The sequence below is a fragment of the Octodon degus genome, unplaced genomic scaffold (genome assembly GCF_000260255.1).
Source record: "Octodon degus isolate 3935 unplaced genomic scaffold, OctDeg1.0 scaffold00036, whole genome shotgun sequence".
In the NCBI taxonomy this organism is placed as follows: Eukaryota; Metazoa; Chordata; class Mammalia; order Rodentia; family Octodontidae; genus Octodon; species Octodon degus.
Genome location: NW_004524612.1, coordinates 16816602 through 16828751, shown reverse-complemented (window position 1 = coordinate 16828751; position 12150 = coordinate 16816602). Strand labels below are relative to the sequence as shown.

General features: G+C 55.1%; 1 protein-coding gene across 1 annotated transcript; it reads right to left on the bottom strand.

Moving 5' to 3' along the window:
• Positions 1 to 6: 6 nt before the first annotated feature.
• On the bottom strand, positions 7 to 7672 carry LOC111816626. The gene is made up of 5 exons (XM_023714636.1): positions 7594 to 7672; positions 5261 to 5445; positions 4538 to 4673; positions 3776 to 4314; positions 7 to 445 (listed from the first exon to the last, which is right to left on the bottom strand). The coding sequence occupies exons 1-5, from the start codon at positions 7670 to 7672 to the stop codon at positions 182 to 184; spliced, it is 1203 nt and encodes a 400-aa protein (XP_023570404.1). The 3' UTR covers positions 7 to 181.
• Positions 7673 to 12150: the final 4478 nt, after the last annotated feature.

The following is a 12150-nucleotide window of genomic DNA, read 5'->3' as shown; positions in this document are numbered from 1 at the left end:
GCCCGGGCCGTGCATGAAGGCGCCCGGGCCGCCCGCCTCGTAGGCCCCGGGCGGGGGGCCGTGGTTGGCTGCCATGGCCAGGCTCTGGTACATCGCCGCGGGCGGGCGGGCGGGCGGCTGGCTGGGGGCGAGCGGCGGCCTCGGCACGGAGGTCCCAGTCCAGGTGGGAGGGTTGGATCGCTCAAAAATGGGTGAGTCTTAAATCCAGCGTCAAGCGAGAGACCCGGCTGTCCTTCACGCGGGAAAATCCCAGTGTCTGCTGGTTCCCGACGGCGGCGCGGGAAGGCGCCTCCCCCGGGCCGTAAATCCGGAGCATGCACAGGCGGCCGCAGGAGCGAGGTGGCCGAGCGCAGGCGTCCGGGTCACCGCGTCGTGGACGCGGCCTGCAGGTCTGGCTCCAACGCCGAGGGCCGGGCGGCTCCTTGCCGGCGCTGCAGCCGCGCTCCTGAAGGAGAAATAAGAGGGACGGAGAGAGAGAGGTTATCCCCGAGCTTTCCGGAACCACTTTCCCAGGCCGGGGCGCTTCGGCCCGCCGCCCTGCAAACGAAATCGCCGCCTCGGGCCCAGCTCCGAGGCCGCGCGTTTCCTCGGGAAGCTGCAGCCTTTGTTTTGCCCCGGCAGCGGGGTCAGGCTGCCTTGGGGAGGGCGCCCTGGGGACTTGGGGTCCGGGCACTGGGGCCTGCACATATTGCTTGTGGTCTGTCTAGGTCAGCTATTTGTCTATTGCTCACCGACAAGGACTTTAATTTTACCTTATTCTTCAAATATATTTTTTGCTACAGTATTTTCTAAATCTGAGGGTTTAGGTTTCCAGCCAAGGCCTGGGACCTTAGAAATCTCGTGGTTTTTCTTTACCCTCGTCTCCCCAAACATTCCTGGCCAGGAAAGAACTTTGGATGGGGGGGGGGGTGTCGACGACAAACTTTATAAAAACCAGCAACCTAAGAAAGTTTTGTTTGTAATCTATTTTTACAAAGCTGAGGTAAAGTCTAAATGTTTATGCATGAGCAGCAATCTGCTAAATCTCCTAAAATGGACGGACAGACCCATTCTCCATAGTCTGTACCGTATGGGTGTCAAATGAGACAAACTACATGTTGGTCCTGAATAGATATATTTTAGACATTGTACAGATTATGCATGGGGACCAGCAACCAAGGCGGAATGTGGACAAGGTCACTCGACAGAACTCCCTGAGCCATTCTAATTCACCAGCAGGTTTTCCCCTGTGGAGCTGCAGGTCCACCACACACAGAATCAGCACGAGGTCAACTGCCTGGGGAAAGGACAGTTCCTAGGACTTGGCTGTGTATGTCCCAGCAGCCCGTGCTTGCAACAACCCAGGAATTTTTCTGAAAAGCAAGAGCTCTACTGTAACATACCTGCCAGTGCCTCAGGTCTTTTCTTTACAAACCCACTGAGTAAAGTTGTCTTTCCTCACTTTACGAAAGAGGGAACTGAAGCCTTCCTTGGAAAGTTTTGAAACTCAACTAAGATCAAAGTACAATCAGAGGGTGGGGGTGGCATCCGGAGGGCTCCAGAGCTTGAAGTTGTCCACTTCCCCACACCTTTTCTCTTCCTGAAGAGGCAGCTGCTCCTGACAGTGTTTTCTTTTTTTATTGCAAGAGGAACATTGCAAGAATAATAGCAGAGCCATGTACTAAACCCAGGCCCTGCCACTCACTGCATGAATACCTTGATACCAACCATTTAACCTATGCTCAGTTTCTTCCACTAAGGAGTGTAAATATTAAAGGAACCTGTGTCATTGTCATTATGAGAACTAGGAGAAAGGATTATAAATACGTGGCTGCATGCACAATGAGGCCCTACATGGTGGTGGTAACAGGCACAAGGAAGAAAATAGCTGAGACCTGGTATGTACCACAATCAACGAACACCTTTACTACTGTAAAAGTTCTGGAAATGGGATTCTTCATATATATGTATTTGCAATAGTTCTAGTAATAATAATGGAATTAATGCTATTGTAATAGACACATGGTAATTATTTATTTGCTTTTAAAATATACAATAAACTTGATTTGGTGGTATTTTCTTCCAGCAAGTTTGGTTAGAGAACAAATACAGAAAAATTTGACCTGAGGTCACCAACTTTTCTCTTTGAAAATGAAGGCCAAAAAATTAGCTCCTACTAATCTTTGGGCTTCAATAAATAAATAAATATGTAGGCCTACCTTACTAAAATATCCAGTATTAAATTTTAAAATCAAGTAATTGATTTATTTCATTGTATCATTTACAATACTTAATTCTTGCAGTTTAAAAAGATAACTCTGTAACATTTTCTTTTCTCCCAAAACTGAGGAAAAGGGGAGATTTAACTCCCAGGATACCTACAGGAGCTAACTTGGAGTTTTTAAATGTAAACGCTGAAAATGTTACAGACCTAACACTTGAGTTTAGTACATTCCCTGCCTTTTCAAATGGCTGATACTTTACCTCCAAGTTGGATTACTAGAACAATAGAAGGTGAAGAAAATACCCCTCTACACCTTTTGCAGCTTGCATCAGTAATCAGCCTCGGCTGGCCTGCAGCAGAGGGAGTCTAGCGGCGCCCAGCCCGGTGCAAGCCAGGCCAGCTACACCCGCGTTTTCTTCTCCTGATCGCTCACCCCAGTTCACCCCGAGTCCGCAGGCCCAAACCAGATACCTTCTGCTTTCTCGAATTCACCAACAGTGCTCTTTCCATCTACGTTTAAGAGTGGGAGAATTGAAAGCGCCTAAGGATCGCGACCCTTCACACATGATTCCTTCTCTTTCTACCTTGCTCACACCATCGCGCTCGGCCTGCCGCGCGAGAAACCTGTCACCCGCGAACTCACTCCCTAGCCAGCGAAGAGGAAAAGCAGACGAAATCGGTGGGGGTATCACCGAGTCACCCCACTGAAACTTTTCCTTCTATAAAAATCGAAACCTGGCCGGGGGTATTCTAAAAGCACAGGAAACAACTCCAAGGTGCCTGCCCAACTCTGCGGCGGCGCGGGCCAGGCTTCTGCCTACCTCCGTCCTCCGACCCGACCCAGAGGCCCTCTTCCCCCAGTCTGGTGGCGGTTCGCCTCCCAGCCAACCCTCGCTCTCCCCCTCAGGCCCAGGCCGAACCATGCAGGGTCCTGGGTCGGGAAGGGAGCCGTGGCTGCCTGCGCTCCGGCCTCCGCCAGTGCCACCCGCGAGCAGGCGCAGGGCTGCGGTAGCTGGGCGCGGTAGCCTTGCCTCGGCTCCTGGGACCCGTCCAGAGGTGAGGCTGGCCGCAGGGGGGTAAGGCCAGGCCTTCGCCGCTTCCAGCCCTCCGAACCACTGGCCTCCACCGACCCTTGGCGTCCCCGAGTCCCCCGTGGCTCACACACTTTCCTCCACGTCCCTGTTCCCTGGGCTACTCGCGGCCTGCGTCGGGTCAGCCGGTCAGGTTGATTTCCCAGAGCCACCGTCGCCACCCAGGCCCCCGCCTCGGAGCGCAAACAAGGGCTGGAAACTGTGCGCACCCCGGAGGATTAAGCGTTCAAGTTCACGCGAAAAGAATCCAAGCGCTCTTCGCGGACCCCTGTGCGCTGGGTCCCAATCACCCTAAGATCACAAGCGGTAGCTATGCAAAGTCAAAAGCGGGGCGGCCTTTGGCCAATTTGAGCCGAGGGGAGTGACCAAGGTCTTCCACTCAGTGGCCACCTCACCCCTTTCAGGCGATCGCGCGCGGACGGAGTTGCTCCAAGTGCCACCCCCGGCGGACGGGACCCGGAGGGAGAGGGGGAAGCCCTACCTGGGCCAGGAGCTTCCAGGAAAGCGGGCGGGCGGGTGCCCCTGGGCGCTCCGGGAGCTGCGGGGCGGCGGAGCCTCTGGCGGCCACTGCGCCGAGCGCCCGCGAGTCCACAGCCCGGGGCCAGAGCTGGGCCCTGCTCGCGGCCCGCAGGCGCCGATTGGTCCGGGAAGTCACGTGCCGGGCGGGGCGGGGCGCGGCCAGCTGCTCCTCGGGGCGCAGGACCACGGCTTTGCAGAAGCGCCCCTTCAGGCAAAGTCCAGGCGCGAGATCGCCTCGCCAAACGCCGAGGTGCCACCGCCAGGCGCGGCTGCGCCCACCTCCCGGCCCGAGGGCGAACCCGCTGGCGGCTCTGCCGGGGTCTTCTCCCTTCCAGTCTCTCCACCCCAGGGATTCTGGGCCAGTGGTGGGCGCAGGGCTTGGCTCGTGGCGAGGAAGGTGACCCTTCGGGACACAGGCCGCCCGGGTTCCAGGTTGGCTGAGGGTGTCCAGGCCGGAGTCTTGGGGATCTTCCCTGCCCTGGACCCCGCGGAGGCTGAGGGCTCTTCAGATCCCGGCTTTGGCCCTGAAGTGATAGCGTGGAAGGCAAAGCCTCCCTTTTGCCTTCCCGGCGGCCCCAGGAGACAGCAAGGCGCCGAGAACCCCAGCGCCGGCCCTGGGTTCTGTGTATTTATGCAAAACTCTCGTGCAGCTTCCCCGAGACGCTCCCGTCTCCCGGGCCTCCGCCCTGTAGCCTCGCCGCCTTCCCCGCAGCGGCGCTCGGACCTGCAAGGCGCGGAGGCGCCGTCGCCCGGTGGGGGCGGGGCGGGCGTGGGACCCGGGCTGGGGCGGGGGCCGGGGCGGACGCGGGCGCCGCAGGCTCAGGCGAGCGGGCCGTGCGCGGAGAGTCCCTCAGCCAGGTCTAAAGGTTAATAGAGCAATCACAGGGCCCTATTACCGCGTAAAAATAACCCATCGATTACCGCAGCCTTCAGCCCCAGATAACAGTCGCCCGCCCTGCGGCTCTCACGCTTTCGGTTACGCTTGATTTTTTTTTTTTTTTTTAGCTGCTGCTTTTGCCTCCGCTGCCTAGGTTGCTCACACTAGATCAGAGGGATCTAGAGGGGGCTGGGCTGCGACTCTAAAGGAGATCCACGTTGCTCGGACCAGCCCAGGATGATACCCGCTGCAGCAGAGGAGAATCGGCTGTGCGCTCCCTGGCCGTGGGAGGGACCTTGGGCGCCGGGGACCAGACCAGGCCCGGGGCTGATTGGAAGGAAGCACCCCCCTACACGTGGGATCGTGGCCAGCTCCTGGGGATTCTCAGGAAAATCCCAGAGGAAGAACTGAGCGCGACGGTGCGGGGAATTCTCTCCCCTCAACCAGGATTGTGGAGTCGGGAGTGGCCCCAAAGAGGAGAGGAAACTGAGGTGTCCGGGGCGCGGGGCTGCTCCATGGGACGCTCTGATGCCACCCCGGACGCGCTCGCCAGCGGGGCCCTCAGTCCACCAGCCACACAGCCAGTGTGGAGTTGGGCGCCGGGACCGAGGCCTGGTAACGGGGAGGCCGTCCCAGGGGCTCCGGAGGCCGTGCGCTGTGGTCTGCCTGCTGCTTTTGAGTCAGGCCCTCGTCCACTTCGGGAAGGGCGAGAGACACAAAGCCGAAGGCCAGTGGAGGGCGGTGAGGGCTCTCCGCTGAATGGAGAGTTTGGGCCTGGGCAGAAGCGGCCTGCCCCAGCCTGCTCTTCCCGCCGCTGCTTGGGGCTTCAGAAAACCCAGATCCCAGCTCTGCCTTCCCTAGCGCTAGACCTTTAGAGGACCAACAGGGCCAAACCTGGGAACTAAACAGTGCCTGTTCTCAGCAACAAGCCAGGGACTTGGGACTTAGTGTGCCGGAGAGGAAAGCCCTCCCTGTGGCCGAGGCCAAGTAGGGTCCTCCAGTTGGGCGTCTGGCGTCACCATCTGCACGGGCACCTGCACATCACGACCCTTTGCACAGGAGTGGAGAGTGGCAACTGGCTTTTTCTGCATGGCTGCAGGGTGTCCCAGGGCTGGCTTAGCTTCTGACCTGATTCCCTGCTTCAGGCCCCTGGCTGAGTTCTCTGGCCACAGCACCCGCTGATATTCTCCTCTTGGGCTGGAAACTGAGTCCATAAAGGTTCTCCGACTCTGAAAGTGCAACAGAGACACTTGCGGGTTTCTTGGCGCTTTCGCTGCGGGCCCAGTGCCCCACATGTCTCTCAAGGCCTCCCTCAAGGACGGACCGGAGGTGGCTGGCCAGCGTCTGCTCTTTCGGGGTGTTTTGTTTTCCCTCCATCTCTCTTGGCCACCCTCCCTCTCTGTCTCCCTCCTTCTTGGAGGAGGGGAGCCAGCTCGACCGCAGCGTTGCCCGGAGCAGAGAGCATTTCAAGGCCTCACTGGGCTGGCCGGGCTGGAGGAGTCCTCAGCTGCCTCTCTGGGTTCCCAGGCTTTGCCCTTGCCCAGGAGGCCGCTGGGCGTGGGGGTGGGTGTCAGAGGTTCAGAAGCCAGACTATTTTAAGGAAGGTGTCCCTGGGCTGGCTTGGGGATGTTGGCCCAGGCCCTCTCACACCCTCTTCCCACTTTCCTTTCCCATGGTCTGTGGAGAGGATTTAGCAATGTGGGCATCCTCAGCCTCTTTTTTCTTTTACTTCTTTTTACTAAGTGCTGTCATCTAAGGGCCCCACAACAAGTAGTGAGACTTCTGACAAGGAATTCTAAAGAGTCTCCCACGGATGCAGAAATACATCGAATTTCCATTTCATAAAGGCTTCTGGTGCTTGAGCAGGTCTGTGCCGAGGTAGAGGCAAACTTGTAGGTTAAACGCGAGGGAAGCATGGACATCCACATTCCTCAAAAAACTAAATTAAAGCACAACGGATGCCACATGTCCAGGTGAGACCAGCAAAGGTCTCCCAGTGTCAGGGTTCTAGTGTGTTCCAGGTGAGACCCACACAGGGTTGTTACAAATATCGTGCAGTGTTGGGGGCCACAATCTCAGGTCCTGGGGTGGAGGCCCCAGCGCCCAGCAGAAACAAACCTCTAAGTCCCCGCATCCAGAGAAAAATTTAAAAAACAAATAAAACCTGTGTGTTCCCCAACCAAGATCTCCCCGTTTTGATGGAAATAAGAAAATCCTACAGAAACAAGCTGGGGAGCCACAGAGGCTAACTGATTCCTCCCGGGTGGAAATGCGCCTTTGCAGAGCTGCGCCATCTCCAGGTCAAATGCAGAGAGACCCGCAAGGAACGCACACCACTGTGTTTAGTCCACCCAGCATTCAAACCCTGGGCTGGCCTTAGTGCCCTGGGCCAGAAGACCCCTCTGTGACAGCCGGTGGTACAGTTAAGACCCCTGCATAAACCCTGGGGCCAAGGGTAGCCAAGCACAGTCAGGCCAGACCCTGCTAATGCAGAAAACGAGAACAGATCAAATCGAAGTGCAGAGCCAAGTAGACCTCTCTTTCTTTTCTTTGGGGGGCCCTTGCCTGAACACTTGGAATTCCTGAGGGCAGGGATGGGACAAGTGGCTCAGTCTCCTATCAGGAACCAAGCTCCGTACCCCGGGTTTACTCTTCAGCGTCTTCCCAATAGACAGAGAAGGAAGACACAGTGCATTTCAATGGTCTCGCCGTAAAAGTGCTGTTGGGTGTTACACAGCGGACAGTGCAAAGCTGCCGTCTTTCACCTGGGGACCCAGTTGGTGGCTCATCCCTGCATGTTTTACAGTAACGTCTAGATTTCAAGTCACTTTCAAATTTCATTTTTCTTTAGAAAACAGCATTGCTAGGCTAGAAGGAAGGACAGAAAGGGTTACTGGCCTCACCATATGACCCACAGAACTCCAGATAGGTGACAGCAGGAAGCTTGCCCAGCAAAGCCGGTACTGGGCAGTAGGTCTCCATTTTACTTTGCTCTGCTTTCTACTAGGAAATACTTTTTGTAATCATCTTTTTACTTTTTAAAAAATCTCTAGATCTCTTTTAGTGAGCCCATCTGACATTTCAAGATTAAAATTAACGTAAAACAGTCTGCATCTCATCAACTAAGAGAAAAGCAAAATGTAGTAGTCTCGGGACACAGGTTTGGAAGGGCACCAGTGGGGAGCGCACTCTCCGGACCAGAGGGGACAGCCCCGCCAGAACAGAAACCCTGACAGCGCTTCGGGGCCAGCCAGCATGGACTCCACTGCCGCAGGTTGTGACTTCCAGCTCCCAGCTCTGGGGTGCATGCTTCCTGCTCTCAGAGGGAGTATTCCCCCCTCCTCAACTGTCTGAGATCGTAGGAGCAGCTGCAGGAGGAAGTAGCTGGCACCAGTGCTCCAGCCTCTGTTCCTAGTCCCCTCTTAGGGACCATATTTTTTGGGGACCAAAGCTGCCCTCTTGTGGGTCCCAATTCTCTCATTTGTGGGTCTTCCCCCCCCCCCGTTGTTTTTTTTTTCTTTTTTTCTTTTTTTTTTGACGGAACTGGGGATTGAACTCAGGCCCTTGCACTTGCCAGGGAAGCGCTTATTGCACTGAGCCATCTCCCCGCCCCCCCATTGTTTGTTTGGGGGGTACTGGAGCTCAAACCCAAGGCCTTTGCACTGAGATACACCCAAGTCTTTTCAATGTTCATTTTTGTTTTTAATTTTGAGAGATAGTGTCTTTAAACCCTTATGTTGCCAGGGCTGGGGTGAATTTGTGATCCTCCTGCCTCGGCCTCCCGGGGTCTGGCTGTTGAAGCGGCAACCATGTTTGTTGGCACTGGGACTGTAGCAAGAGCAAGGTTAGGGCTTGAGGATTACACAAAATGCTCAGCTGCTTTATTCATGGGCCGTTTGTGCCTTAGAGCTACAGATTTGTTTATTTGTGGCTTGTCCACACCGGAACTCCCACACACTCGGGAAGGTAGTAAGCTCCATGAGGCCAGCAACCATTACAAGTGTTCAAAAAAGGTTTGTTGTGAGGGGCCGAGGAGATGGCTCAGTGGAATAAGAGCTTCCCTGGCAAGCACAGGGACCTGAGTTCAATCCCTGGTTCCACCAAAAAAAAAAAAAACACCACAAAAACAAAACATGGAGAATGAAATGTTCTCCCTCCTTAAGGAAACTGGGGTGTCAGGGGCCACAGGAAAGTTGAAGAGAGGGGAGGACCCACCCACCCATCAGATCATTCTGTGTTTCCTGAGCACTATGCTCCTAGTGCTGGTACTCGGCTAAGTTCTGTCTGCTCCTTGAAAGGAAGCCAGATTGACCAACCCATTTCTTCGGGACCCCTCCTGTCTCTTGGGAGCTACTGCTATTACCCATTCCTCTTCTCCAATAAAATTTTCTGCTTAATCTCCTAAAGAAAAAAGAAAAAGAAAATCAGATAATAGATGAGTGAAATATACAGTATGAAATGGCCAAACATGTTGCAGCGAAAGGAGGACGAAAGCGTGAAAGAAAAGAAAAGAAAAAGAAAGAAAGAAAGAAAAGCAGGGGCTGGAGTGTCAGAGCAGAGAGGAGGCAGAGAGGAGACGGAGAAGAACCGCCAGGGAGGGATGAGGAGCCCGTGAGGATCGGCTGCGGAGACTCAGAGGTGGGGGAGACTGGGAACCACAGGCAGGAAAAGCAAGCGGGAAAGGGTCCCTCCGGGTGGTGGGGTAGGAGGAAAGGGGATGACTGGGACAGGTCAGGGGGCAGCCAGGGCTCCCCTTGCCCAGGAGGGGGGTAGAGATAAGGGAGGGGAGGGGACGCCTGCCCTCGCCTCCACAGACTGGTGTCCCCAGAGCCGGCTCCTTCGCTTCCGCACAGGCCCGCACCCTTTGCCATGAGAAGGAGCCCTAAGTGACCCGGAGCTGGGGAAGCCGCCCAGGCAGGCGCCAAGCCCGGGCACAGCTCAGCCCAGCGACAGACAGGAAAGTGTCAAGCAAGGCGAAGCCCAAGTGCGAAAACAGTTCCTTGAAGCAGGAAACCCAGGTCCCATTGCACCTGGGGTAGAGATCCTGCTGCGCAGGCTGCCGAGGACCCACTCCAGGAAGCAGCCTGCAGCCTCAGGTGATGGTCCTCACCCATGGAGTTGCAGCTGGTGCCTGAGAGTTGCAGCTTCCTCACCCTCACTCCAGCTTGGAACAAGTCTTCTTGGGAACGAATCTCTCTCTCTCTCTCTCTCTCTCTCTCTCTCTCTCTCTCTCTCTCTCTCTCCCTCCTCCCTCCTCCTCCTCCCTTCCTCCCTCCCTTCTCCCCCTCTCCCTCCCCTCTCCTCCCCTCTCCCACTCTCTCTCCCCTTGTCCTTCTCCTCCCCTCTCCTCCCTTCCCTCTCCCTTCTCCCCTCTCCCCTCTTTTCTCTCCTCTTTTCTTTCTCTTTTTTCTTCTTCTGGTACCAGGAATCGAACTCAGGACCTTGTACTTGCCAGGCAGGTGCTTGTGCCACTGAACTCTATCCCAGGCACCACAGATTGATTTTTTTTTTTTTTTTACAACCACAGAAGGAAGAAAGTGGCACTTGGAGCTTGGCCAGCTGCCCACTCCTTTTCTGTCCAGAGGATGTCTACTGTGTTCTGGGAATTCTTTTTCTGTGCTGAGATGGAATTCAGGGCCTTGCACAGGCACAGGCCAGACAGGTGCTGTCTACTGTACTCCAACTTGGTGAACAGGAGGAGAGCCATTCCCACAGGGGCCTGAGGGTGATGCTTGGCGGGAGGACCATGTATGGTCCCTTTGGAGTTTGTATTTTCTGTGGCTTTGTCCCTTCTCCGTGCAGGGGCTAAGGACCAGCAAGTTCCCTAAGGGCAGGACCTAAAGAGAGACCAACCTGGAATAGAGGGTCTGAAGGGCTGGAATACCTTGCACGTAGAAAGGGGAGCTGGTGGGCTGTCACTTGGGAAGGTGCCTCAAGGAGTTTCTTCTGGATCTGCCCTTGCACATCTTTCTGGCAGGCACAGGGCTCTGAACAGGGGACATAAAGGAGTTCTCAGCCTTATCCATCAAAAGTGAGCAATTTCTCAAGAGTGATGAGTTTCTCAATCAGCACGTGACTTGACTGTCTTCACTCCAGGAGCCCTGGGTTCAGCTCTGTCTCTCTCCCTCTCTCTCTCCTTCATGCACCATCTTCCTGAGGGATCCACTCTTGGCTCCAACCCAGCAGATACACTGTGCATTTGTGCATTTGCAGTGTGACTTTGGATAAAAGAGGGCCTACGGGAGAAGCTGTGCCTTTTCATCTACAAGAGGGCACCACTGGCACTCTCAGAACTCAGCTTTGTTCACTGCTGCCCCAAGCTGGAACCCCCACCAAGGAAAGAGAAGACGAAACAGCGGCACCACTCAGTAGCAGAATGAACTACGCACAGTGGAGATGTGGGCGCTCCCTGAACGCAGCCACCCAGAAGAAGGATCAGAAGAACCCCTTTCCAGGAGAGGTAAAGATAGCTAAGCCAGAGGGGAACAGGACAGAGGGGAGAAGCGGGATGCACAGAGGCCTCTGATATCTCCATTGCCATGACGGCTCTGTGATTTATGTGTTTATCAAACATCACAGAACTATGCTGAGAGGAGCGAACTGACTGCATGTAAATTGCACGCCAATAAATCTGACTTCATATAAAGCAGGGGAGAAGAGTCCTATGAGGGCAGGAGAAGAGTCTTCACCCCTCCGCTGTCTGTTAGGGAGCCTCTAGGTCCCTGGCACGTGTTTGACTCCCATTTTTGTAACAGTGATTTAGGAACAGAAGACAGCCTTGTGTTTCTGTTCAAAGGATCGGGGCTGCAAAGGCCATCCTTCCACAGGGCTTCACCCAGGCTCTAAGCCCATCTCTACCCCAGGGGACACCAATACACAGCATCCTTGAGCCTCTTACATGCTCCTGTTTCAGACTCTGACCCACTTGGAAAGGGGGCTCAGGATTGGTTTGGCTTCCTAGAGATCCTGAAGCCAGATTGACACTCAGGGATTATCACTTTCTCAGAGTATCTCTGTTGCACCCCAGGAACTTACTGGGAAGAGGAGGGGAGCAGTGAGCCCATGGGTCAGGGGCTGGGGTCCATCCTGCTGGTCCCTTGAGCAAAGCCTGGAGGGAGGAAAAGTTTGCCCTGAGAGCAGGTGTGGATGGATCCAAGCAAGATCACATGCAACCCGTGAAGACTGTGGCTTGTGTGTCATTTTCACTGTATCCAAAGGCAGCTAGTGAGGTTCACAAGGATGGGGCACCTTACAGGAAGAGGGACCGATGCTAGAAAATACCTCTCCGTAGCTGGATTCAGCAGCATCATCTAATGGACATCTTAAGCAGCTCCAAAGCCTGAGCCACAGGAGGGCTAGGTCTCTCTCTCAATCTCTCTCTCTCTCTCTCTCTCTCTCTCTCTCTCTCTCTCTCTCTCTCTCTCTCTGTGTTGCACACACATGTGCGTGCATGCGCATTG

Coding starts and splice junctions, on each gene's coding strand:
- LOC111816626 (XM_023714636.1), bottom strand. CDS start 7,672: ATGGAGACCTACTGCCCAGTACCGGCTTTGCTGGGCAAGCTTCCTGCT. Junction 4,315..4,537: donor GGCGCCTCCGCGCCTTGCAG/GTCCGAGCGCCG, acceptor GGATCTGAAGAG/CCCTCAGCCTCCGCGGGGTC. Junction 446..3,775: donor CCTGGAAGCTCCTGGCCCAG/GTAGGGCTTCCC, acceptor TTTCTCCTTCAG/GAGCGCGGCTGCAGCGCCGG.